At 41.2% G+C, this 26,463-nt stretch overlaps 1 protein-coding gene across 1 annotated transcript in view; it reads right to left on the bottom strand.

Moving 5' to 3' along the window:
* cdh23 (cadherin-related 23) overlaps positions 1–26,463 on the bottom strand; it is a 146,009-nt gene that overhangs the window by 97,463 nt on the left and 22,083 nt on the right. The window contains exons 3-5 of the mRNA XM_070840982.1: positions 19,957–20,099; positions 19,586–19,633; positions 19,097–19,189 (exon numbers count right to left, since the gene is read on the bottom strand). Coding sequence (XP_070697083.1) covers positions 19,097–19,189; positions 19,586–19,633; positions 19,957–20,099 — 284 coding nt within the window. The remainder of the gene's footprint in view (positions 1–19,096; positions 19,190–19,585; positions 19,634–19,956; positions 20,100–26,463) is intronic.

Below are 26,463 nucleotides of genomic sequence, written 5' to 3'. Positions count from 1 at the left end.
CCTGATATGCAAAATCAACAAAGAAACAGCTGAAAGAAACAACAGGGGATGTCCATTCCACTTTAGCATTTTTTATCTCCACCAAATCTTCATATGGTACCTTATTGTGTGTCATTGCTTACTTGCATCAGTGAAGGACAAAAAGAAAGCAAAGAGCTGACATTATTATTCTAATTATTATTAATTGCAAAGATGTGTTTAGACCAGACCTTCCCATCATGAAGTTAAAACTATATACTGTAACTGAGGGATCTGTAAATAAAAGGCATTATTGAAAAGTAAAAAAAAATGTTTTGTGCTTCAAAGCAGCTCAACAAATGAAACATTATAAAAGATTTTGTATGCAACTATGATATTCAAAGTAAACACACAATTAACATAAATGAGATAAATACCACTTATGTACAGTATGTACTGAAAGTAAGTGTGACATTCACAAGTTACTGAAGGAGCGCGAGACCCATAAACAAGAATCAAAGAAAAGTCAAAAACACACAGGCTATGAATGAAAGGCCTGCTGGCATAAAAGGGTTTTCAGACGCCAAATAAAACAATCCACACTAGTGACTGACATAATAAAGGCAGGCTGCTTCAAAGCCATTTGGGGATAAGCATTTACACACATTGTGAACTACAATATGTGCAAAAGTGAACAAAAATGATTCCTTCCCAGTATAGCGCACCACTCCTGACTATTAAAGTTCTGAAAGCACACTTCACTCCACATAGCCCTTTCTTTCAGGTAAAACTCCCCGTTCTGCATCACCACCTCAGTGTATGCCATTTACTGTACTATAAGAATCTTAAGAGAGGAAAACAGCATGCCATATAAATGAGCCAATAGAAAATCCAAAGAGTTTAAATCCTCTATGCTTCCTTTCTAAAAACCTTTATTTGCTCAGTTCTGTGCCCTAATGGGTTACTTTCCATGCTTAATTTTTGCTCAAAGTCACATTGCCCCAAATGATGTTCTGATCTGCGTGTTCCTCGGGCTGTCCAAAGTGCCCCTATTGTATTTCTTGGCATTCTAACAAGACCAAAAAAGCACAGGCACAACCCTGTGCACAGCCGAAGTGCAGTTAGTTTCATACCATTCTTTGACAGTTGATGCACACGACTGTCTACAGCTTTAAGGCAGGGCCTGCATTAATCCTTTGAAAAGAAAAATGTTGATCACGAATGTACTGCTAAACAGGCAAGAAAGACTTTCATCACAGAGTATGAAAAATATGAACTACACAACTACTTGATGGATATATAACACAGACTCTATATATAAACAGGTCAAGTCAGGGTGCTGGTAATGATTTCACAATGTGCAGCATTGGCAGAGATCCTGAAGCAGGTGAATCATGAGAACACTTAAATTAATCATGGAGGTGACACGCAAAGCCATATTTCACATTTGAAATTAGCTTATCAATAATTCACCGATATTGAAACAAGACTAAGTGTCCTTCATCTGCAGGACTCCAACTGAAAATGGGTAAAATTATACAAAAATGATTTACTACTTCAAAAAGGTAGCTGAACCACACTGTGGCTTTTCAGCAGATAGAGTTCTCCAAAAGAACATGTATAGCTTGTGTTCGGTTCCTCTTTCCAACGACCCAAACAGATTAGGCAAGATCCAGGAAATACCCCCAAAAAGAATTAAATTCACATAGACCTCACCCCCAGGACTGTGTGTAGCAGCATTATCTCAGAAACATCCAGACAGGGAAACTACTTCAATGTTCAGCTTGTGGCTTAACATAAAGTATTTTTTGCAAAGGCACCTCATGGAGTCAGCTCCCTGATGCAGCCCTGTCCCTGGTAAAATGAGCCTTAATGCCCAAGAGGTAGCAACAACATTAAATCATATGTCATAGCAATAACATCCATAAACCAACGAGACAGCCTTACTCATAAAAGTGTATCCGTCATTACAATTCCACTCATGGCAACAGTTGTGACAGGGGTTCCTTTAAAGCCCAACCTTCCCCAGTGGCACCTAGCAGCAGTCCTCTTGTAGGTACCTGGGATACTGCAATGGACACTGTGCTTGGGGCTGAGGTGGAGATATGAAAACCACCTCATAAAGCCTTTCAATCTTCGCAGCCCCAGTGGTAAAGCCTAGGTGGCTGATGTCATCATCGCAGCGTTGAGTGGTATCTTGAGCTCAGTTTGAGCTAAGAGACAGACTGCCTGAGTGACAACATGCAATCTGCTTATAGGTGGGCCTATCGATAGTTCAACTCCAACTCCAAGGTGCATTCTTGCCAGAGAGATTGCTATTAGGGAGCTTTGCTCTGAAAATCTGGCATGGCACCCTCTGCTATTTGTACGTAACTCACGGAATTTGCATTAAGCCAGGTTTCTATGTATGAGAAAGTGTGAGTTGTACAGTTAAGATGAAATTGAAGCACAAAAAAGTGTCCGTAAAACAGCTAGTAAACATGGTCCTGTAAGAACATTTCTTTATACTTTTTGTAAACTGGGGTCAATTAATCAAACTTAAAGCTAGATAGTAAAGGAAGATAGAGCTGGCAAACGTGAAGGACTAAGTATATCATAAGTGAAGATACCACTTATTGTTTTGGTCCCTGCTGGTCTAAGTGCCCATATTCAATCAGTCAACCCACAAAATGAGCATAATTTGAGATGAAGACAATGAAACTATGCAAGAATCCAGTCACTGAACCTGTGCAAACCATTGCAATGAAAGACACGGCTACTTGTAAACTGTTTCCTCCTAAAATGGATGACAACAATGCCACTGATACCACATTTTAATACCACTGATAGGTTTACATTCAGCACATGATAGACAGCTGACAAAAGTATACCAAGTCAACTGATAATCTATCCATTTATCCTCTGTTTATTATTGTATACCATTAATAGCTGGACATATACATATACAAAGACAAACAGTGGAGCTTATGCATAGCTCCTCTTATTTACACTGAGCAGTAACTTTTGTTGCTGATTCTGACTAACTTAGCACAAATACCGGGTAAATACAATATGGGCACAGGACATATCTCCACAAGTCGACAAGGATTTTCTTTCGGTGTGATTTTTCCCCAGGGGATTTGTAACATTCTTGAGTCTCTGTCTGAGACATTCTTGGTAAAAGCAGATTCAGCTGTGATGCAGCAGGGGCATCAATCGCAAAAAGCCACCCAGTTCTCCAAACTGAGATTTTGCTTTTTTCTTTCTTCCCCCATCTTGAGGAATGAGAAGATGAAGTGCATGAGTTACACCCGTTCTTTAAAGAGACTAACAGAAAAGCGCTTACAAATGACAGTAAGTAAGAGGTTAGACCCATTATTATATCTAATCTGATGTGTGTATGTCTGTGTGTTTTATCCTCAGAATCTTTTTTTTATTGGATTATGATTGGTCTTGTGAGAAAATCAATTGCTCCACAGACTGGATTGCTGGAATGCACGTCTGACATACAAGCCATTCATTTTCTTTTTCCTTTTCTATCAGTGGTTAGTCTTTCCCTGCCAGTTCACGTGACCTCCCATAACCAATGAATTTCTGTTAAACTAGTCAGGGGGGATAATTCAACAAATAATCTGGTACTTTGTGTACTGTGTACTTTGTGTACTGTACAAAAACTGCTGACAAAAAATGTCTCACATTATAACCTCCTTGCATTCCATCTTGTTCTTGCATTGCTTTCCTCTCTGTTCACACTGTGGCCTGGCTGAGCGATGGGCAATTTTCTGGAGAAGCACTCAGCCGAACAAAATGATTCCACACCAACAGCCAGCGAGAGGAGCCACTTTTGAGAGCCAAGGACAGCCTCAATGAATGAATTTGTGTGTGTGTGCATGTATGGGGGGTGGTGGCATGTATTCATGATGTAATGTGTTCCTATAATGTTAGTTTTAGCTCCTCAGATCTAGAACTTTTTGTTAAAAGCAGCCATTTTGTCCGGTATCAACTTCTTTAAAGGCCTTAAAGGCTAAAACACCACTTAAACGCCAAAGCACCGCTGAACAGCAGGCATCAAACCAGCCACCCCTATTATTTTCCATGTACAATCCACACACTGCTGGCAGCAAGCTTTGTGCCACTTGCCACTTGTGCCTTACCATCCCTAAAAAAAAACATATTCTCCAGAGAAAGATCGGTTAAGTATTTCAATAGAATGTTGGCCCATTATTTAATAGTTTGTTGCTTACTTTTCAAGTTTTAACTATGTCACTCTCTCTCCTTCTGTGGTTGTACATCCCCATGGCTAATTTTTTTTAACTTTATTAACAACACAATAATATTACAACCTTAAGCAGTTTCTCCTCTGCTTCTGTGACACCTCGTCTTCACCTCTTGCAGACTTGAGACTTGAGACTTTCTTTATTTGCAGTCGCTGTCTCTTGTATGTGTTGAACAATAGACGAGGTGAAGCTACTTGTTCAAGTCGAGAAATATTCTGAGCTATACAACCCACAATCCCGTCATTGTCCTGTTGACAGGATGCTTCTTATTTGTGCTGCACTTGATGCACGTTGGACACAGTAAGGTGCCTTAGTGGCAGTGTGTTTTGCACTGAAGGCTTGGAGTTTGGTTTAAGGTTTAACCTTTAGGATTACTTAGGCTACAATTAGAATTTAGGTCAGGGTAAAATTTGAGGTAGTAGTGATGGTTTAAGTAAGGGGTTAGGAGATAGGGGATCAGTGTAGTCAATGGAGGGTGCTCATGAGGGCAAGTATAAGGGTGTGTGTGTGTATGTGTGTTTTTATGGACAGGGCATTTTATCAGTAGAGAAAAGAAACAAATAACATCTTTATCTCCAGATCAGTTCCCCCCTTCCACGACTGACTAACCCCAACCTCCCTGTCACAGCTCATGGTTGAGTGCCTCCAAAGAGCTGAGACTGTTTGTTTAAATGTAAAGGTAATCAGGTCCGGCAAGCTGCAGGGATCCACAGGGCCAGAGAGAGACAGAGAGAGGCAGATGGGTTGATCCCAGTGGAAGGGTACAAGGACGGGCCACATCTCCACCTGTTTTCTACCTGTTGTGGAAAGTTATGCATCTCAATCGCTAATACTGAGGAGATACACACACACACACACACACACACACACACACACACACACACACACACACACGTGTATGTACATATGTCATGAAACTGATGTAGCAAATTCAATTGGTTGGATATGGTTGGTTAAGGCTTGGTGTCATAGAGAATACTGGTTAGGGTAAGGTAAGTTCAGCTGGTCATATTGTTTCAGGAATACATATCAATTCATATCAATAAATTAACCAGACCAACTTTTAGTTTTGAATAAGAACCTTCAGTATTTGGAGAAAGTTGCTTTTTCCTTGGGGTGCCAATATTTAATATATAATTTTTTAGATTTTAGCAACAGGTTGTGTTTTAAGTTTGAGTTATTTGTAATTTGAATAACTTTCAAAAGTGGAAAAACAAAACAACAGGTTCACTAAGAGGTTTCAAATTATTCTGATTAAATAAACAGATTAAATAATGAACTGATAAAATGCCAGACCTCCAAGTTGAATTTAAGTTTTTATTTGTAAATCCGCATAAACATACATAAACATATAATGTCCATGTATGTTCTTATTACGAACTGAGCGGCACTCAAGGAAAAGTCAAACCGTCATCAACCAAAGAAAATTGACTACCTGATGAGACACAGTGGAAGGTAAAAGATAATAAAACCTGTTTGCTTTCTCTTCTACAGAATATTTTGTTCTCATACATAATCTTTTTTCCTGTTCTTCGCCACTTCTATTTCTTAAAAAGTCATTTTTAAAATAGAATTAAATGCAAATTAGAGGAGAGCTGATTATCATATAAACGGCTGTTGCCTAAAGGTGCGAGACACTCCAGCTTTATTTATTTATTTAGTCATATTTTTCACAGTTCACCATAAAACTCTGACTTTAATCAGTCCACACTTTCTTTTAAAGACATAGGGGAATCAGGGACCAGTTGAAGCGATGCTTGTGTTTGTGTATGTGGGCAGCTTGTATTTGTATTTGAGTGTGTGCATAATAGATTTACATGACCAGGAGCAGGACAAGAAGCAGAGAGATCAACCTGCAGCATCCATGGACCTATGTAGCTGTACATGGTTCAATAAGCCTGGTGCCGCATGCTATTGTTGTTTCATGTTCATAATCTTTTATTATTGAGACTGAGGTCAATTGCCTGTAAAGGTACACATCTGGAATAGCGTTGTAAAGCTCAATAATCCAACACTGAGTGGTAACTTTACGCTGCGGTGGGGAGGGTTTTTATAGTAGCTGGATTATGTTTTACACCAGTACAAGTGGTCTGATTTGAATTCATCGGGAGTGAGGGAAACATTGTTTGGGAAATTACCCGGAACTAACATGGAGGTGAAAGATGAAGTGCTTTGGTGGTGAGACAGATGGACAAAAACAAGGTAGAGAGTCAAAGCATCATAGAGCATACAAGAAAATCAACAGCAGGAGTGAAGATTTACTTCCAAGAGGGCCGTTTGTGTTTGATGCCAATATTTGAGTGAAGGCTTGATTATTTGTTGTTTGCCTGTGAAAGGTGGACATTTAATAGATAAAAAGTCACTGTAGCCAAAGTAGCTAGTCTATGCCAAAAAACTCCTCAAAATGTGACTTTTGGCAGTACTTTGAGGTTGACCTGACACAAACAGGTTTTGACAGATGGGCTTTTCTGTCCGTTGACATGGTCATTGATATACTCTTTTCTTTCACCAATGTACTCAACAACTCAAATCTGCAATGTCATAGAACAGGTCACCCCTAATGCAGGGGCCAGACTCCCCAGATCCAAAAGGAGAACATATTGCTCCTTTTTTGGTGCCTTTTAAACAGTCAAAAAAGCCATCCAATCATATTCAGTTACATTTTTGGTACTCATGAGTATTGTATGGGGTCGCATGATGTCTAAACTCATACAATGGCCTCATAGCAAGAAGGCTGGAAACGTGTTTATTTTTGTAAATGTAAATTTTTTTTCAATTTAAGTTTAATACTGCATTTACATGGATTCTGTCAGACACTAGATGGCAAACCAGATATCATTTTAGTGGATGAGAGCAGGACGGTAAAATTAGGTGAGGCCAGCAGAGAATACTGGCAATGGTAGATGGTATTGCTATCCAGAAGGTGTTGTTGTCTACTGTCTGCCTGAATCCACGTGTTTGCTGCATCAAAATTGTTGATCTCATCTACTCTTGCCAATTTTTTCAGTCATTGACCCTGCTTGTGTCTGGCAGGGACAAACTACAAACCCAGAGCCCCCCAACTCTGCCAAAGACCTGCCAACGAGCTTTTACTGATGCTTTGAAAGACAATGGGATAGTCCTGATACCATCACCCATGAAATCCACGAGCTCCACCCGCCAGCTCCATCTCCCCCACCAAAGCTGGGGCTGGGGTCTCTTCACATTTGCCAACCTCAAAGGTCCCCCTCCTCCCCTACGACTCTCTCCATCCTGGCCAGCGAACAGACTGTTCAAGAGAGCCTCCGCAAAACAGCTGGGGCAGACTCTGTCTCTCACCATCCACCCTGAAGTACTGCGCTAATCAGCTGTCTCACTTGATTTTCAATACCTCCCTGGAGACATGCCTTGTGCATGCCTTTTTTTCCTTAACTTTATTTTTATTAAACATAGAAAGACATAATACAGAACAGAACACTCCTTGACAACATCACAGACTATATATGACAATGTATAAACAGAGCCCAAAATAAAACCCTTTTGGGGCCCAGAAAGCTTAAGATCAATAAGTGAAAAATAAATTAATGGACAGTTAAGACATTACAACATAGTGTGGGGTTCCCCTCAGTTATAGAGGTATCTTGCTATAAGTAGCCACCTCCTCACAAAGACATCAGCCTTCAATTGTAATTGAGCAGTTAAGGCCTCCATTTCATACACCTCCCTCAACTTCTGTCTCCACTGTGCCAGTGTAGGTGGCTGTGGATTCATCCAATTTATTGTCACCATTTTCCTAGCAGTCATCAAGAGTATATGTAATAGGCACTTTTGTTCTCTGGTGTACATGTCTTCAGGAGTTGGATCTAAAAGAAATTGACTTGGGGTGAATAGTAAATCAGTTCCCATAACTTTATCTATCTCTCTCTTTACCCCCTTCCAAAAAGGAAGCATCATTGGGCAATCCCAAAATATGTGCGAGTGATCACCAACCATTCCACATTTTCTCCAACAATTTATTGCAGCTGGGTTGTCTATAAATTTGTACCAGCCTGTTTCAAATCAAACACCATCATCCCAGTCCCCAAAACGCTCAGGACCACAGGACTAAATGACTACAGACTCATCGCCCTGACCTCTCTGGTGAAGAAGTCATTTGATCGCTGTGTCCTGTCCCACCTGAAAACCATCACTGATCCTCTGCTAGACACCCTGTAGTTCGACTATAGAACCAACAGGAATGTAGATGACTCTGTCAACATGGCCCTGCACTTCCTTCTCCAGCACCTGAACTCCTCAGGAACTCGCTATAGGCCCTGGCTTCAATACGATCATCCCAGCTCTTCTAGAGGACAAGCTCTCCAAGCTGAGTGTGCTGACTCCACGTGCAGGTAGACTTCCTGTCTGACAGGAGGGAGCATGTGAAGCTGGGAAAGTATATCTCTGACTCCGGCACCATCAGCACTGGTCTCCCTTAAGGTTGTGTTAGTTGCCCTCTACCTCTTCTCCTTGTACACCAACAGTTGCACCTCTAGTCACCAGTTAGTCAAGTTGCTTAAGTTTGTGGATGACACCACCATCCTCGATGGTCACCCATCTGGTGACCTGGCGCAGTCAGAACAACTTGAAGCTCAATGCTGTAAAGACAGTGGAAATGGTTGTGAATAGAAAGAGCCAAGCCCCACCCACACCCATGACCCTAAGAGACTCTCCAGTCGACACTGTGTAGTCGTTCTGCTTCCACTTGAGAGGAAACATGTTGGTTTTAAAGCAATATCTAAACAAACATGACTTGATTTCACTGTGCTAAATGGCACTTAAGTAACAGCACAAAGTGTTTGGGGGCAATGACCAAGAGCTGCACTTTACATGGCACATTCTTAAACAAACTAAGCTGCCGAAGTTGTTGTTGAGGTCATCTCGTCTCAGCAACATCACATGGGATTCAGTGCACTCTGCTGTCTTTCAATAGATACCCTGCTCGGTCTTGCACTGCCTTTCTCTCCTCTCCCCCCTTTAGGGCCTTTTGTGTGTTTTCACTTCACTGTGAACTATGTACCCCAGAATCTCTCCATTCTGCAGTCTGGTCCTATACAGGTACTCTGCACCTTACACCAACATCTCTTTCTATCTGTAGCCTCAGGCGTGAGGTATTGTGAGGGCAGCTGGGGCTCTACACCATGAGTCTTAATGTCTCAGACGTCCCTCCGCAGAGACACACACACATATTCACACAGACACAAGAAGAAACATGCTTCCCATCCAGTGCGTAATTCACAGACTTTAAGCAATTGCAGATATCTGGATACATATATCCACACCACCTTTCTCCTGCCCTATGACCCTCGGTGCCTTTAATTGCCCATGCATCATTCCAGCACTTTGTGGAATGCCAGTGGTTATTCCCAAAAAGGACAGTACTTGTGTGTGTATGTGGTAAACCCATCTCTCCTATCTCCCACTTTTATTAGGGACCACACAACCAGAGCTTTAAAATGCCTCTGTCTGCTCACCAGCTAAGGGACTGTAATAGAACTGGGATATTTGATGGGCAAAATAACATCGCTGAGATATGCATTAGTATGCAAGTTTTTTTTATAACTGTAACTAAGTGTGTGAGAGAGAGATGGAGAGGTGATATGCAGACAGATCAGCCTGGTAGAAATTATGAGCAATTAGAACAAAAATAATTTATTTCAATATCCACATAGCAATCTGCCAAAAATGTTTGACTCTACTCTTCAGGAAGCATTACAGCATTTAAGCCTTTACAAGCCACCTGTTCTGGTCTGAGAAACATTTTCTCAGGCCAGTAAAGCATATTTCTGTAACTAATTTGCCTTTTCTGCACTATGCTGAACTTAATAAAAAAGAATATTTTTCATTTCATGACACAATGTCATAAGCAAATAACTGTCAAACACTAATGCAAGAAAATCTCCTCATTAGTCTCAGCTTTACAACTAGGTCAAAAGTAGCGATGCCAATCTGGGAAATGGTGAACCTAAGAAAAAAAAACTGTTGACCGTTTTATCCGTGTAAAGGGTGTAAAAAGACATATTTATAAGTTTGTGTTTCTCTGTGCATGCATTTTGTCTTAAATTGAGAAATGGTATGCATATTTAGCACTTGGCTACAGTATGTTTTCTAGTGTGGTTCTGGTGAATATGAAGAAAAAGAAAGAAGCACTGTCATATATCATGTAGTATGCCGCAAAATATACAAAGCCCCAAACTGAATGGAGTGGAAATGAACTGATCTGAAATGAACTAAATACAGACACACACAGAAAGACAAACAGATCCGAACAGACTGAGAGCCTGTACAGAGAAAGCATGGCACTAGTGGGGTCCGTTTGCAATCACTTCATGTAGCTCTGCAGCAAAGATTGGGGACAGAGAGATAAGCAAGCAAAGAGAAGTGCTGCATTTGGGAAGAAGATCGGCGTGAACAAGCCAAAAACACTTGCACCATTCTTTTATTGGAGTAAAATGTACCCAAGCTTTACAAGGTTTAAACTTGTTGTATATTGTAAGATGACAGAAAAAAAAAACACAGGCAGCATTAATGACTCTAATGTTGAATGGCAATGTGTATAATCATCCGCTGTATAAAGTGATCATTACATGGCAATTGGTGCTTCCCACAACAAAGCAAATATCCCAACCTGTTTCCATCGTTTCATTTCCCTTTCACCTCTCTCTTTATCTCAATTAGTAGAATGTGACGTTGTCAAATTAAATTACATCTTGTTGATGAGACATGACACCAGTTATGGAGCTCTCAACAGTGTCGAGGACTGTCTGTATCTTCGACTGTCTCACTGCCCTTAGCCCATGCAGCTGCATTTCTCAATACAATTGTATTGATTCATTTGTAGCAATGCCTAAGGTTTGTAATAGCAGTGGCTCTTAGCTGCCTCACAATTTTCTTATAAAGTAGTTGTATTACAATCCAATAGCCTCTCTCCTGCAAAAAATCTCTCTTATTAAGGACTGTCTACGTTTTTTTTTTCCTCACTTGCTTTCTTATTTTTTTTTCCTCTCCCCTTTTAACCTACCTTTTCTATAAGCTGGGGGGTGGGGGTGGGTGGCACAGAGGAAAGAGTGGAAGAAAGCGAGAGACAAGCGGTCGGGTGCACAACTCAATTATACATCAAAGCATTTATGTTGGGGACACAACCGAAAGGAGGGCCAAGAAGGAGGCGGTAAGGAAGATGACTGAGGACAAAAATGGTGTCGCTTGAACGAGGAGGGACCTTGGTGACGGTTACTGGTTAGTCTGTGACTACAGGGAAAGCAGACCTTGCTCACTTAAGAAAAAGAATTGAGGAGAAATATGGACCAAGCCAAAGGATTGAACTTTTTCTTTAACACAAAAAAAAAAGATCACATAGTTTTTTGGATACTTGATTATACTGAACTTAAATGTACCATATTTCATAATGATACATAAATAATTAAATGTTATTGTGTTGTAAAAATAAGAAAATATCAATACATTTTATAAATACTTCATGTATTCCTTCTTCCAGGAAGGCAGAGAATCAAATCTCCAACTCCTTGAAATGAAACGAGATTCTTGTACACACATTGCTTCTGTGCATTGCGCCATCTATTCAAATATTCAGTCAGAAAGTCCTAAAGAGAAAACTGTACTGAAAGTTGAAAGTACACGTTCAGCCACTGGTGTAGGACCATATAGGGAATTTATGGTGTTAGTTGACATTTGGCTTAGTCACAATAGAGGGTCCATAAGTGTGCAAAAAAACACACTATGCATACTACACACATGCTATAAATGCACGTCTTATCGTATGTTTTACTAAATGACTAACCCTGGACACATTTGACTCAACTTTGTGATGAAATTATGTTATCCAGCTACTATCACTCATCACAAACTTTCAAATCTTCTATCAAATAGCTGACTCCTATGTCTATTAACATAGAAGTAACACATTTCCTACATCTCTTTCTAGTACAGTTTAATACTATGTTTAGTCCATAGACCACTTTTTTTCTTTACCTTGGATAATATAAAAAATCGTTAATGTTACCCTCACCAAATAAAATTATGGACTTCCACATGTTCTAACACAGTAGATGAGTACAGGTCAAGAGAGCAAACATTTTGATGTTACATGGTAAGAAAAAAAAACTGCAACCAAGAGGAAAACTGTAGATAGCAAGTGTTTCTTTTCTCTTCACCTTTCGGTCATATTTCTCTAAAATGCATCATTTTTCTTTAATGCCTCTTCCTACCACCTCAATTGTGGAAGTGACAGCCAAAACAGATTTGAGCAAATTGAAAAGGCTATAAAGCTCTATTAAGGAAAATCTAGTCACGGTCGGAGGAACAGTGAAGAGAAAAAACAGACGGATGGGGAGGGAGGTGCATTTTGAGACACAGACGAAGAAGACAGGGAGGGAAAGAATCGCTGAGGAATTTGCATAATGCCAATTGGAGCCCTGGTGAGGTTGAAGCCACGACTTGTAGCTGAACAATTTTTTTCCACACATTAATTTCTTCGCTCTTTCAGTATTGTTGTTCCCACTGCCAAAGTATTTAATACCAATATGAACTCTGAGCTCATACAACAACTGAATCTTTTGTGGCAAATGTAGCCATCCCCGCCATACACACATACACATATACACGCACAATGTAGCTAACTTGAGGACTTTCTTGCTAGACTTCATGACTTTTCAGAGCCTCTAAGCCACTTTTTTTTCTATTAAGTGACTAGCAATAAATTTTGTGAGTTATTCAGACCATCATGGAGAAAGTGAAAAATATACACAAACCTATTATGTTAATTTATTCCAATGCATGGTGCTCAGAATGAGCTCAGTTAGCAGCAGCACAGTGTCCCCTCCCTCTCGTCTCGCACTGTGCTCACGCAGACATGTGAGTGTGAGTCAGTATGGTTACAGGGACGCTCTGTGTCTCTCTCACATCATGCATAATCTACGGCTGTTAATGCCATCATACAGGTGCTATAGCGCTTATAGGGTCACATCTTTATTGCACTGGTAGTGCTTCCTTACAGTATATGTCTTCTGGGGCTTTAAAGTAATCAAAATGACTTTGAAAAAATGAATTCATCCTTGATGTAAATAGGTGCCATATACACATTTAAAAAGGTTAAATCCCCAAACAAAAGAGACAACAGACGACAGAAGAGTACATCATGCTTGCATGTGTGTTAACTCAGCAGGGAGAACATTAAATGAGGAAAGCTGATCAGCAGGAGAATAAATATTTGAAAGCAATACAGAATGCCTAATAGCCGTACTGCATCATAGCCATGGTATCACACACACTCTCATTCACACACGCAAACATAAGCACAGACACACAGCTGCAAAACATGGAAGGACTGACAAGATGCACAACTGTCTTCCATGTTAGCAAAACCTTGTTGGAATTCACATTTCTGCCAAGTGAGTGTTAGAGGGAAGGGGAGCGCCAAAGGCGGGGTGGGAGTGCGGATGGAGGGGTGGGACCAGCACACTTGAAAGAAAGGGAGAGAGAGGACGACAGGTTGATTTATTCAAAGAATGAGGAGTGAGTGAATCAAACTTTAATGGCTTTTGGGAGAGCAAGCCGTTCCTCCCGCCCCCTTCAATCTTGCCCCTCTCACTCAGTCTTTTCTTGTGTGCACCCACCTTACTTCCCTTACTTCTCTCTCTACCCTGCCCCCCCCCTCTCGGTCTCTCAGAAATACACTTTTTGATGGTCACTCACAAACACGAGCCTTCCCTTTTTTTGACAGACAAATCTGCTCGCATCTCTGCGTAGCACGCAAATCAAGGTGCTCTTCATGCTCAGCGGGATAAAGTAAATGACAGAAAGATAAAGAGAGGAAGAGGAGGTGATTTACCTTCACGAGTGGCAGCGTATGTGATGCCCAGGCAGTATTTGTTGTGTTGACCCCTGGACTGGAAAGGATGCGTGGAAATTTGTTCTACACGACAGTCTGTCTGACAACTCACTTAAGCGAGCATTTGCCCTGAAAGGCTTACTGAAGTCTACAAATATGCGTATATATATGGTGAATATCCGCAGATGGAAAATCGTGCCCCTCCCCCCCAAAGCAAACCCCATCAGTGAAAAGCAGAAACTGAAATTAGGAGACTGAAATATGTGAACAAACAGTTGGTAAAAAAATCCTGGGCTTGTAAATAAACTTGCCATATGTTCTGTATTTGTGCAGTATAAAAAATGGAGGAGTAGTACTTAGATTAGTTTGTAGAGGATGATCACGCGCTATGGTCTTATCAGCGCTGTCAGACATAATCATGCGGACAGATGGAGAAAGATCTAGAAAAAGATGCTACATTTAACAGAACCACCAACAGTTAACTGTTTCAACACTTTCCAAAAGTACTGTTTTTAACCGTATTTATAATTTCATTACTTAATATACAAGATATGATGCCAAGGAACAGCTTCTCGTATGCCATCAAAAACTTGAACTTAGGACACTTTTTTAAGAAACCACAACTTTCACTTAGAAATGGCTCCTACGCACCAAATCCATGTCAGAGAAAGTTATAAATGGAGCCTGAGGTGAGTAAAATATTGACTGCTTCCCATTTAACCTTCTCACTTTATCCATTTTTTCTCTCTTTTTCCCTAAATCCCTCCATCCCTCCCTACGGGGCTCAGGGTCTTAGTGTCAGGCAGAATTCTCTTTGAGGCCTGCGCCTGTCAACCAGCCACCACTCAGCTCAGTAACCACTAGATTCAATTACACTACAGGAGAGACCAGGAGCGATGATACTGAAATCATTTTGGGCTAAATCCAACTTCTAGGAGGCAGTGTGTGTGTGTTTGTGTGTGTTGTGATTCATAAAAAGGGTGAGTGTTTGTTGGCTTGTGTGTGCATTGTATGTGCAGGAGCACTGTGTAGAAGTAGGAAAAAAAATGTTATGATTAATTTCAAAATGAATGTATCCCACTACAAATAAGACATGTTTTTCTTAAGTTCCAAGAGAACCTTGCAACTGCAAAGACATTAGTCATCTATATATTGTAGGTACTGCTTTCTGAAATATTCATTTGTAACCTGGTAAACAAATTACCTTTGGATGCTGTAACCTGCTGAGATACAGGGCAGAAGGCGATAAAAGATGGGGATTGAATTGCAGCTTTTAGACGTGAACAAAGGCAAAGAAGAAAGGAATATAACAGATTCATCTATGTTCTACCTGACAGCGACAGAGGGCACATCAAATAGCAGGTGCCTCTGTTTCGCTGCCAAAGCCCACATCAAGCACTAAACAGCTCATTCACAGGCGTAATAGGAGCTCTCAAACACACTCCGCCAATATTATGTAAAATATGAGTGCATTTGTGTGTGTTTGTGTGTTTAGTGTTGTCACGCTATTCAACTCAAAATTGTTTGGAGGACGTATTAGCCAAAAATTGGGGGCTAAAATTATGCTGGTCTGAATTCTACACATCTGTTATCATAGTGCCTTTGAGCAGTGGACCTGCTCCCAAGCATACAATTATCCATTGTTTAATTAGAAATATAATGAACAGAGGCTAAGAGCCAAATTCTAATGCAGTATGACACAAAACTAATGTTGCTGAATACGTATTTACTTACATATAATTGTTTCAGGAATAAATAACCTCAGGTGTCTGATGAAGAATTGTGTTACTACGCCTCTATTGAGGAATTCTCTTAAAAACAAACCAAATCCAGATGTCTGACTTTCACCTGAGGGGTTTCCACATTGAACAGCCCCGTTCTATAACATCACCCGTAGTTCATCAGAGCTTACTGTAGGTTAGAGAGGGACACTGAGATATGGCTGATAGAAAATAGAGGCTGAGGAGGGATTTGCTCACCTGCCTGACATACCTGAGAGACAGTAAACAGATAAGGTTTGGATATCTATCACCTGGAGCTTCTTGCCTGTCTGCCAATACATTTAATCCATCTATGTGCCACCTCGCAGCGCTGCTCTGAAGTCGGCTATACAATCTCATGTGCATCATTACTGCGTTATCGAAGGCAGGATTCCACTGCACTGTGTATCTACTGAATGTGAGTATTGGCAAGAGGATGAAAAAGAGATGGTATTTAAATGCTGAAATGCTACAAGTGGAGGGGCTCAGTGGAAAAAAAAAAAAAACAAGGTCATGAGAAACTAAGTATGGGTGATATCTATAAACTATGAATAAATACATGTGAGGTGAATGTATGTGATCCAATAATGGCAGAAAGAAAATGCGTTCTGTGCATATTTATGTGTAAAGGATAGAAGGGAGTCTGATTAACAGGAGAGGAGCAGAAGCAGAAGAATGCAAAAGTCTAAAAGAACAACAGAAAACTGTGCTTGTGGTCAGGGGCCGCTTATGGAACTGCGGGAGATGGCACACACTGGGCACAGCTAGAGAAGTTGTTAGTGTTGGCATTTGATATTATCACTGTGGCAGTGACAGAGAGACCGACTCCCAGTGGGGGTCAGGCAGCTGGGGGGAAGGTGTGTGTGAGTGTTTTTTGGGGAGGGCTGTTCTTTAAGTCATGGATGGTCCCACAGCTCTGTACTCCACAGATGCACAACTTGGCAAAATATTTTGAGTCTGTCAATAGAGGGCTTGCTACCTGTCGCGTTTAGGGAATGTGAAAAGCACTTCTCAGTCTGTTGTGAGCTCACTCTATCATCTCATCCAATAATGGATTTGGGTTGTGGCCCATCTGCTGTTCTATCAAAACATTATTTCTGGTGATAGGCGCTCCTTGTATCCAGTCTCTGCTGCTGGTTGCCTGAGTGTGTGGATGCTATAAATCTGGCAAGCTCATTAGCACTGACAGAGGGAATGCTAGCAGCCCACCTGCTCCCCTTCACCCTCTTTATGGCTCTACAAATTAAAACGACATTTACACACACTCTCCCCCGCTCTCCATACTGCACTGCTCACCTTGCCATTCACATTGCTTCCTCTGCTCGCAGATAAGCTGCAAAAGGTCTACCTCAATGTGCCTCCTCCTTTAACTATTCTTCTGTTTCTAAAACAGGTTTCTGTCAGTCTGTTTCATATTCATATCCCTTTGCTTATGTTAAATCTCATCATTCCTTTTACTTTTACTACTCAGTCATCACATCTATCACCCTTTCCCATCCTTTTGTACGTGTTCTACAGTTGTGCAGCACTACCTAGCAGTCCTGATGGCACTCTAATCCCCTGTTACTCTGGGATGTCCAGTGAATGACAGCATGATGGAGTGATGTTGCAGCATGTTTGCTTCACCCACTAGAGGCCACTTGGGGTCACAGAGGTAATGAGGCCATAAAAATGCAGGTAACGGAAGTTGGGGGAAAACAAGATAAGATGGAGGACAGGGCAAAGGAAGAGGAAACAGGGTACAATGAGGAGGAAACTCACTCCTGAATGAACACCGCCACCAAAACTCCCACTTCCAGGTGGAAGAGGTGGAAGGTTTTAATGAAGAGCTCTTTCTGTACAGATTGGACTGTGTGCTGCATTGTTATTGCCACACGCAGTCATAAAAATGTGAATACATTTGCCGTGTCTCATTTGTGAAGCTAGGAACACAAGCAAAGTTCATTGAGATTTGTGACAAAACACATTCTACCTGCATTAGCCTCACACTGTGTTCACGCACACAAGGTTGGCATATTTCATTTGGACGACATTATGTTGTTACAGGCTTCAGCTACTTTCAGATACCAGTGAATTAGACTCACTGCTGTGTCTAGTGTTTCAAGGAATCTGATCTATTACCACATCCCACTGCCTCAAATAAAAAGCTTAAATTTTGTAAGCACTGGGAGGGTAGGAGTGACATAAGCAGTAACTCATTGAGTGATGCAAGGGAACTAACAATATGTGAGCAACTGATGGTCAAATACAGCTCTGTTTAATGGCTTTCCAGAGGCTAAACTGAAGCCTATTGTTTGCAGAGCTTGGAAAGTCTGTATGTGGAGTATAAGTGAGTCCCACACAACTGAGCAGCGGCTGCATTGGCCTGAGAGAACCTTCCCTGGTGGGTGGTCTAAGCAGCCTCGTCTAAACAGTCCTCCTTTCTCCCATTTATTTGCCTGACTTTATGGATTGGAGAGAGAAAAAGCCAGTGGCTTTGAAGATTTGGTGGAGACTCAGAAAGGGGTATGTGTTCAATATCAACACAACAAGATATGTGAATGTGTGTGTTTGTGTGTGTGGATTTCAGCCGCTGTTTGAAGTCCTCCACTCCACTCTGGCAATTACTTCTATCAAGGATTAGATGAGGGAGAGGGCAAAGAGGAGAGAGAAAGATGGAAAGAAGTGAGGGCTGAGGAGGGAGGTAGCAGATTCGGGGAGAGGACAGAGAAGTGAGAGAAACGGAGAGGAGAAAAGAGATTGAGGTCTCCACTGCAGTGAGTGTTTTTCTTCCCTATAAAGGAGGCTGTGTGCACTCTTTAAACATGAGCTGGAGGACAACTCCTCAAATCGTGGGAAGATCACAGGTGCAGCAAAACACAGCTATTTCCAGGGTGGCAGACACCAAAAATCACCATGAATAGTTGATGATCACTACAAGCTAGATGGAACAACGTGCAGTTGCAATAGTCGTAGTACTGAGGTTCCATGAATGATTACTTACCTTCTCTTAAATTCAAGAGGAAACCATTCTTGGCCAAAGCACTTTGTAGTAGATATTTGTGATAGACACAAGTGTTTTCTGCTTGCACCATTGTTTTGATGTTCATAAGACAACAAATTACGTGGCAATTGTTCTGCACGTGATCCTTTTCATTTTATTTAACTCTTATGCACTTTTAGAAAATGGGCGCAACCTTTTCCTGCAGCACAATCTCTGATTCATGTGTTATTTTACTACTGCCTTGGATTCAATGTAAACATCTTTCTGTCAGCCTTACCTCTGGGATGTGGACGGTGTAAGGCTGCCCGTGGAAGATCGGTGAATTATCGTTCACGTCTCCAATCTGGATGTTTACTGTGTCTTTGACCACCTGAGGGAGGAAACACCTTGGTAAAACTGTTCCAAAGCCTCCACCTCCACACGGTGCTTGTCAGAGAACTGTAGTCTCTGAAAGTGTGTATTAGCTACACCAAGCCAAGATTCAGAATGAAAGAAAATAGGACAAGTGTGTGATAGATTACCCGCGGGGGAGAGTAGGTTGAACGTCAGTATGTTTCAGCAACCAAAGTGCATAGAGTGAGACAGGTGTCAGAATGATTACATGTGAGAAAGGGGAGAAATAAGGGTGAGAAAGAAAGCGAGAGACTGAAAGGGAGATGGATTGAGAGAGGGGGTCTCTGTGTGACATGTGGTCAGGCTATATCCAGGTGTCAGCGTGTGACGGGAGGTGTCATAACTGTGATCACAGTCCAAGTCCGTCTCTTACCTCTTGAATGTCACTCACGTAGAATTCGACCTGCATCTCTGACTTGGTCTGGTGGAGAAAGAGAGAGAGAGAGAGAGACAGGCATCACTTTGCATGGACATGTAGTGCAAAATAACAGTGCAGAAAAGCATAACAAAACATAGAAATGCCACTCTGAACTCAAAGTCTTTCTTTTATATCCTTCGCCGCTGAAGATTATTGCACTTTTCACTGCTCTTTCATCATTTGATTATTTACATTCCATCTCATTTTTCCAAATTTTCCAGAGTGTCTTTTCTGGTACAAAGAGGATTTGCTTTGCTTTGGTAATGTGCAGCAGCACAGCAGCGGGCAGCAGTTAGCCAATATGTGTGTTTGTTTGCCATTCATACCTCTCGATCGAGCTGCTGTCGAAGCCAGACCACACCAGTGTCTTTGTTCACAGAGAAATACCTCATGGCCTCTTCTCCTGAAACACCATAGATGAGGGGTTCCCCCTCAGGATCATTTGCCTTCAGCTGGGCCACTGATGAACCTGCCAGAGAGAGAGAGTCACAGGTCAGAGGTCCCATAGAGGCTGAATGTCACTGTGAGCTTGTTTGTGCAACCAAATAGCTTTTCTGTCTGAAAACTACTCACTAAATACACACGAGAAAAGAGGGGAATAACTTGACCGTCAGGAGAAAGATCGATGATGTAGATGATTTACAATTTGCTCCTCCAAATAGAGCTAAAGTCGTGTGGGTACAGCACGCTGCATTGTCATGTTAGGAAAAAGAGGGCATAGCAACACGCTCGCATGTGTTAGGGTAGAAAGGCAAAGAGTTTTTAATTGGAGCTGTGCTGGTTCACAGGCTTCATTCATCATCAGGCTGGCTAATCCACCTTGCTGGACAGAAGTGCAAAGAAGCGCAAGGCTGAAGTTAGGAGGGCATGGAGGACAGCAACGAGACCCCTCGACCCAGATGGAAAAGGCTCATTACAGTCCAGGTTAAAACTGCATGAGCAGGGTACTGTGATGACCTGAGGGGGAGGGTATGCTGGTATCAGTCACACTCAATGGACCCCAGTGGTGAAGAAAATGTATCGTATTCTCTTTCCATTCACAGAATACAAACATTCACTAACAACACACACGGCTGAAATGTATTTGCAAGTGCATTCACGCAGAGATGAACTGTAGTTCACACGATGCATGCTGGGATAAGCTTAACGTGCACCTTTCACCCTAAACGTAATAAGACAAAACAAAATAAGAGCGTATTGAATATGAGAGCATGAATGGGAGAGCAAATACACACATCATACACACATGCAATGAGTGCATGGAGACACACACACCCGCACACGCACGCACGCACACGCACACACACACACACACACACACACACACAGAGTATCTCAGTAACACAATAGAGGTGAAGCCAAACTAAATCAAAGCTGTCACTTCCGCACCAAAATGCTTAACACAACGACCAATTAGGCTTCACAATCACACACCCCTCTCGTTTTATTAATACACCCCATTTTCCTATGAAAGGGTGGCAAAAATGACTAATTAATATAACGATTTATGAACCCCTCTCATTGCGTCTAATGAGATTTATGCAAATTCAGCTGCTTTCAATATGAGTTATAATTTGGTTGAAGACGGTGCAAATTAAGCATTTTACCTCATAGTCATCAATAATAACAGATTTTTTTTTCCTCACCCTTCCAGCCCTCTCAACTGTGGAGGAATTGTCTGCTCCATGTGGGTAGACATACACTCAAGTGAAGGATAACAAATGAATGATAACAAATCATTTGAGTCTAAGACTATGTACAAGAGCCACGGTCTTATGGAAGATTAACTTCTGCTCTGGTAAAAAAGAGGCGAACTGGTGAGCTGGCACATATGCTGAACCTGAAGCCAGAATATGTCCTAGAATATATGAATATGAATACGTTTGGTACGGAATTCAGTGTTATTTTCTCAGATCGGGTTTTGTTGTACTTTTTAAGCTTGCCCCAAGTAACATACATTGCACCCCTCAATTTGGGTTGAGGTTTCAGGGAAAATTTAGGATTAGAATAAATGTAAGGGCAAAAGTCTTGAGGGTCAAAGTTTAGTTAGAATGTTGCAGTAAACATTCCTTACAGGTATTCTGTGTGTGTGTGTTTATAGTTTAGGTATCCTTTTAGTGCTTATCTGTAACACTGGCACCGAGCCCTTTCCCTGACAAATGATGCTATTTAGCAGCAAGTGATGCCAGTATTACTGTTATGAATGATACAGTGAACATTAACATTGCCCCTCCCCTTCTCCTCTACTCTGCAACACTGCTCTCATGACAAGAGCGATGGGCTGGAGGAATCATCTCTCTAACTCACCTTCCTCGGTACCATTGTCCCCTGAACCTCTTGCTCTCTCTGCAAACTCAAATAGTGAATAACAAATTTTATTCATAACAGTAGGGTCACAGCAGAGCTACAGGCAACAAACCAAGGTATGCTCAAGACATCTGGGGTCCAAACCGTTACACTTGCCAACCATACTGGACAGATAGATTAAGAATTATGTGGGTTAATGCAAAAGGGAGAGAAAACCCACTTACACCAGACGCAAGTTGTGTTGGTTATTAATAATAAAAAACATCATAAACATATATGGATTTATCAACATAGCATGGCTCTGAAGCTACTTCAGAGGACATTTTAAGAAAATGTTAGAAGCTTTTAGTTTTCAATGGTTATGGGTAGAAAGAGGTGAGCCAGAAGTGTGAAAGGTTCACAATAAAGGAAGCAAAGCCGAATGAGAGTAAAAAAACAAACAAACAGGAAAACAAGAAAGTACAGAGGAGGCGAGACTTATTTATTAAGAAGGTACAAATACACCATACTTCTCCAAAGTTAGAGTGGGACTTCTCCATTAAGACAAAGCATTGTTGCTTCACTGTGGCGGGGCTGAAAAACTCCCCGCCATAAAACATACAAAATGACAAAGCTTGAAGAGGCAGAAGATTGAAAGTCAGGAGAGGGGAAAGAGAAGAAGAAAAGTAGGAAGACTTACTAACCCGTACGCAGCAGCAGCCGCATGTTTTACTCAGCCCAACATTTTAGGAAAGGCAAGGGGGCCAGTGGGGACACTAAATCAGCTGCTGGAGGACATCAATCCCTGCTGGATCAATAGGAGTCGCACGTGTTATACTGGGACTGGGCTCAGCCCTGCCCTGGGGCCTCAGGCTTGAGAAAGAAAAGGAGCTATAGGCCAAAGCCCTGTTTATTATGTTGGTGACATCTCTAGACCTCTCGTTCATCTGAGCGCTGATTCAGTAGGACAGGCACTGTCAGGACTGCAATTTCAGGCATGTTGTGAATTATCGCTTTGAATTTTATGGTGCACAAAGGCTTAATGGGTATATGGGAAATGTTCAGTACGCTATCCACCAAAGCAGCGGCAAACAAAAAAGAAGATGAAACCAACTCAAGACAAAGTGGAAAGATGACTGACTGACTGACTGCGGAGGACAGAGCAGAGAGAATCTTGATCTTTACCCGCTTTGTATAAATACTTGATGAATTGTCTTGAGGCAGGGCGAGTGAGCCTCAGGGTTGAAGTCATACAATCAGTAGGATGATGAGTCAGTATGATGCCACTCATGTTACCACACTGTCTATCCACTGACAAAGAGAGCCTTCAAACACATCAGCAACACCAAGTTGAAGCCACGCTGCCTGACATCAATCACTCTCATCAAAAATTCGCACAGGGAGATACTGTCTTCAGCTAACTGGCAGCATGAGCTCATGGAGCACAGTGTCGGTATTTTCTTCCCTACATTATAGGGCAGCATTTGTCATTTTATGGAATATCGAATGAAGTGAAATTGAACAGTATACTCTGTGGAGACGCAGTAATGGAAAGGCTTTACATCTGTCACATAGATGAATTGTGATTATGAGATTGTGATGCTAAGCAACAATAGGCTTTTTGCATATTTGACATGTCACAGTAGGAAAAACACGGGCCTAAACCATAAGGATAATGATGTTCAAATTCCATTTAGCTTCACTACTTTAGTTTCGCGTTCTGCTATTGTGCATGCTGGCTCTGTCACACTATCATGCCTTAGTGAGAATGGAGCCATCATTAATGTTGTTAGTAACACCTGTGCTTATCCTACAATAACAAGACAAAATGTCCATCCATCCACCCATGATGTGAAAAAAGCCTATGTTGTACACACTCAACTTCAGATCCATCAGGTCTGGGATACCAGCATGAGCGCTAAAGAGGGAGCAAATCCACGTCGTGCTAATTGACCGGGGGCCATTACTTCAAAATGGCTCTGTTTCTTGCACACCACTGTAACAGAAAGTTAGTGTGTGTTGGTATCTGTTTGAATCCCTGCACTGACAGATCCACGCAGCTATGAAGTGCTAGAGAATGAGGCACACTCATGCAGAAAATAGAAATAATGAGAAACAGGAATATAGCTGTTATGAGTTTAAGCAGTGCTCATTCAGTGTTTGTGCTGATCACACTTAGGACACAAGGAGCTCACAGCTGTTAATGACTGAAGAGTGGAACTATATGCTGCACGTGTGTGTTGATCAGGCAAAATACACCTCATACCAGTGTATGACCTCAACTGTTTCACTCAATCTGGCTCATATGAAGTAACTTGAGGGTAATTTATAAGTCTGATTCCATGAGGGTATTCACGTCGCTGTTTCAGGCTCATACTTTTAAGAGGCGTCTTGGGGGCACATGCATTAACTTGCATGGTCATCTTCAGTCAAACACACGATAAATTAAAGTCGCTTCTTTTTCTTCAGAAATAAGATGGAAATGAGTCGAAATCAACTCATCACCGCTTTCTCTGCCCACGGTGCTGCGTGCTACGTTAATGTCTGGAGATTCAAGCTCCATGTGGATGTGGAAATAAACTAAGCAGATCTACCTGGAATGACAATAGAGTGGTGGCCAGAAGATGAGTGCTTTGACCTCTATTTCCATACAAACAGAGATGTAGGCACTGCAAAAATACCCTGTCAAATGTAAACCTAAACTTTCTAGATATGACTACCCTTGTTTTTAAAACAAGCAAATGTGGCTGCCAAATTTCACTTGATAAAATTTCTAAAAATAAGTCAGGATGCCCAACTACCAGTAGTCCTCAAACAAGATCAATTAGACTTAAATGAACATCTGACTCTTCTTTAAGCACCACACGCAGGTCAAAGTTTTCAGGGACAGGGACAAAATATGGTACACAAATTCATAGCTCCCAGAGGACAAATCTAAATGGCTTTAGTGACCCTCTGACTTTTCCCCTTGCACCACCAGATGGTAAAAGTTTTCATTTATCTAATGAAATATTTCAACATCTACTTGATGGAATAGGACAAAATCTGGCTGGGTATTCGTGGTCCCCAGAGGATGAGACTCATTGACTCTGGTGATCCTGTGACTTCTCATCTAACAGCATCATCAGGTCAAAATTTCAACCTGGCCAATATTTTGGTTAACTAAACAGGCTGGACCTGCTGTTTCTACAGCCTCAAGGGCCTGCTAGCATGGTTGTAAACTATTAGTCTTCATATATATATATATATATTGTGAAAATGTCACCTTCAATGACACTTAACCAACAATGATAAATTTACTTCAAAGTTTGTCCGTTTTCATAAAGTGTCTATCAGACAGATTTAGATCCGTTATTCATCCACCTCTGTTGCATTATATGTGCTATTCTAGTAGAGATCATTTCCATCATCAGAGTAGGATGTTATGTCCAATGGTTATTCTGAGACTGCAGGTTTGTCTTGTATTGAATAGGAAGTAAAACATGTGAGGCACTGATTTTATAGATGGAATGTCATGTTGAAAACAAATTAGCTCATGCAAACAAGTGTCCCTTGAAAATACCTTCAAATTAGATATTTATTCAAAGCTGAAAATATAAGCACATTAGCAAAAATACTAAAACTTGAACTAAGATGTTTTTCTCATAACTGTCAAGACATACTGACAATCTGTAGCACGTGTGCCCCTTGTAACCAAATAAACAAGATAAATTTGCTAATAAAGACACAGCAAGTGACATTTACTTATAGTCAGCCTTGAGTAGTCGTAGCACTACATGATCCAATCCATATTTACAACTAGTCTAAGAGGAGTTAAAATCTAAATATCTCACTTACTTAGAAATACAGGTTTTGCAGTGTGTGTTTAGGGGGCATCTTTAATAGCAGAAAAGAGGATGCATGCATATAGTTAATTTCCCTGTAGGATGAAGACAGCCATGGAAAGGGACAGTAAAGCTTTTTCCCCGGGGAGGTCAATTAGAGAGCTACTAATAAAAAATGATTGAAAGAAAGAAAAGGCTTACTGATTATGTTTGCGAGCCTTTTCTGCCACAAATAAACAAATGCAACACATGCTCAAATTGAAACAACTGCTGAAGATGAGAACAATTTACCTATTAAATAATGGGTCTGAACTACACCTGGAGTTTGTCAAAAGAAGCTGATATTTGTCCACTGGACAGAAATCTTTACATTTGAATAGCTCCTTTGAAACAAGACATTTACCAAATCCTCTCTCATTTTACTCTCATTTACTTGCTCTCTATTTTTCACCGGCCTTCTCTCCTTTGTGTGTGTGTGTGTGTGTACACGTGTGTGTGTATTTCTGACATCAATAACCGTGATGGGGAAGAGAGCTGAAGACAAATAGTGCCTGGAGTCTGGCTTTAAGTGACTCCTATGTTTCAACAACACACTGCGAGAGTCCTTGGGAGGCTGTGTATTAATCCAGTAGATTTATGACTAAATCTGTCACGGATGGGAGGAGAACACCCTCTGCCATTCCTTTAGCCATTCCTGAGAGAAATACACACCCCCCTGACCAC

The sequence above is a fragment of the Pempheris klunzingeri genome, chromosome 12 (genome assembly GCF_042242105.1).
Source record: "Pempheris klunzingeri isolate RE-2024b chromosome 12, fPemKlu1.hap1, whole genome shotgun sequence".
Lineage (NCBI taxonomy): Eukaryota > Metazoa > Chordata > Actinopteri > Acropomatiformes > Pempheridae > Pempheris > Pempheris klunzingeri.
Note: the sequence above shows the minus strand (reverse complement) of the source record. Positions and strands in the feature narration are given on the sequence as shown.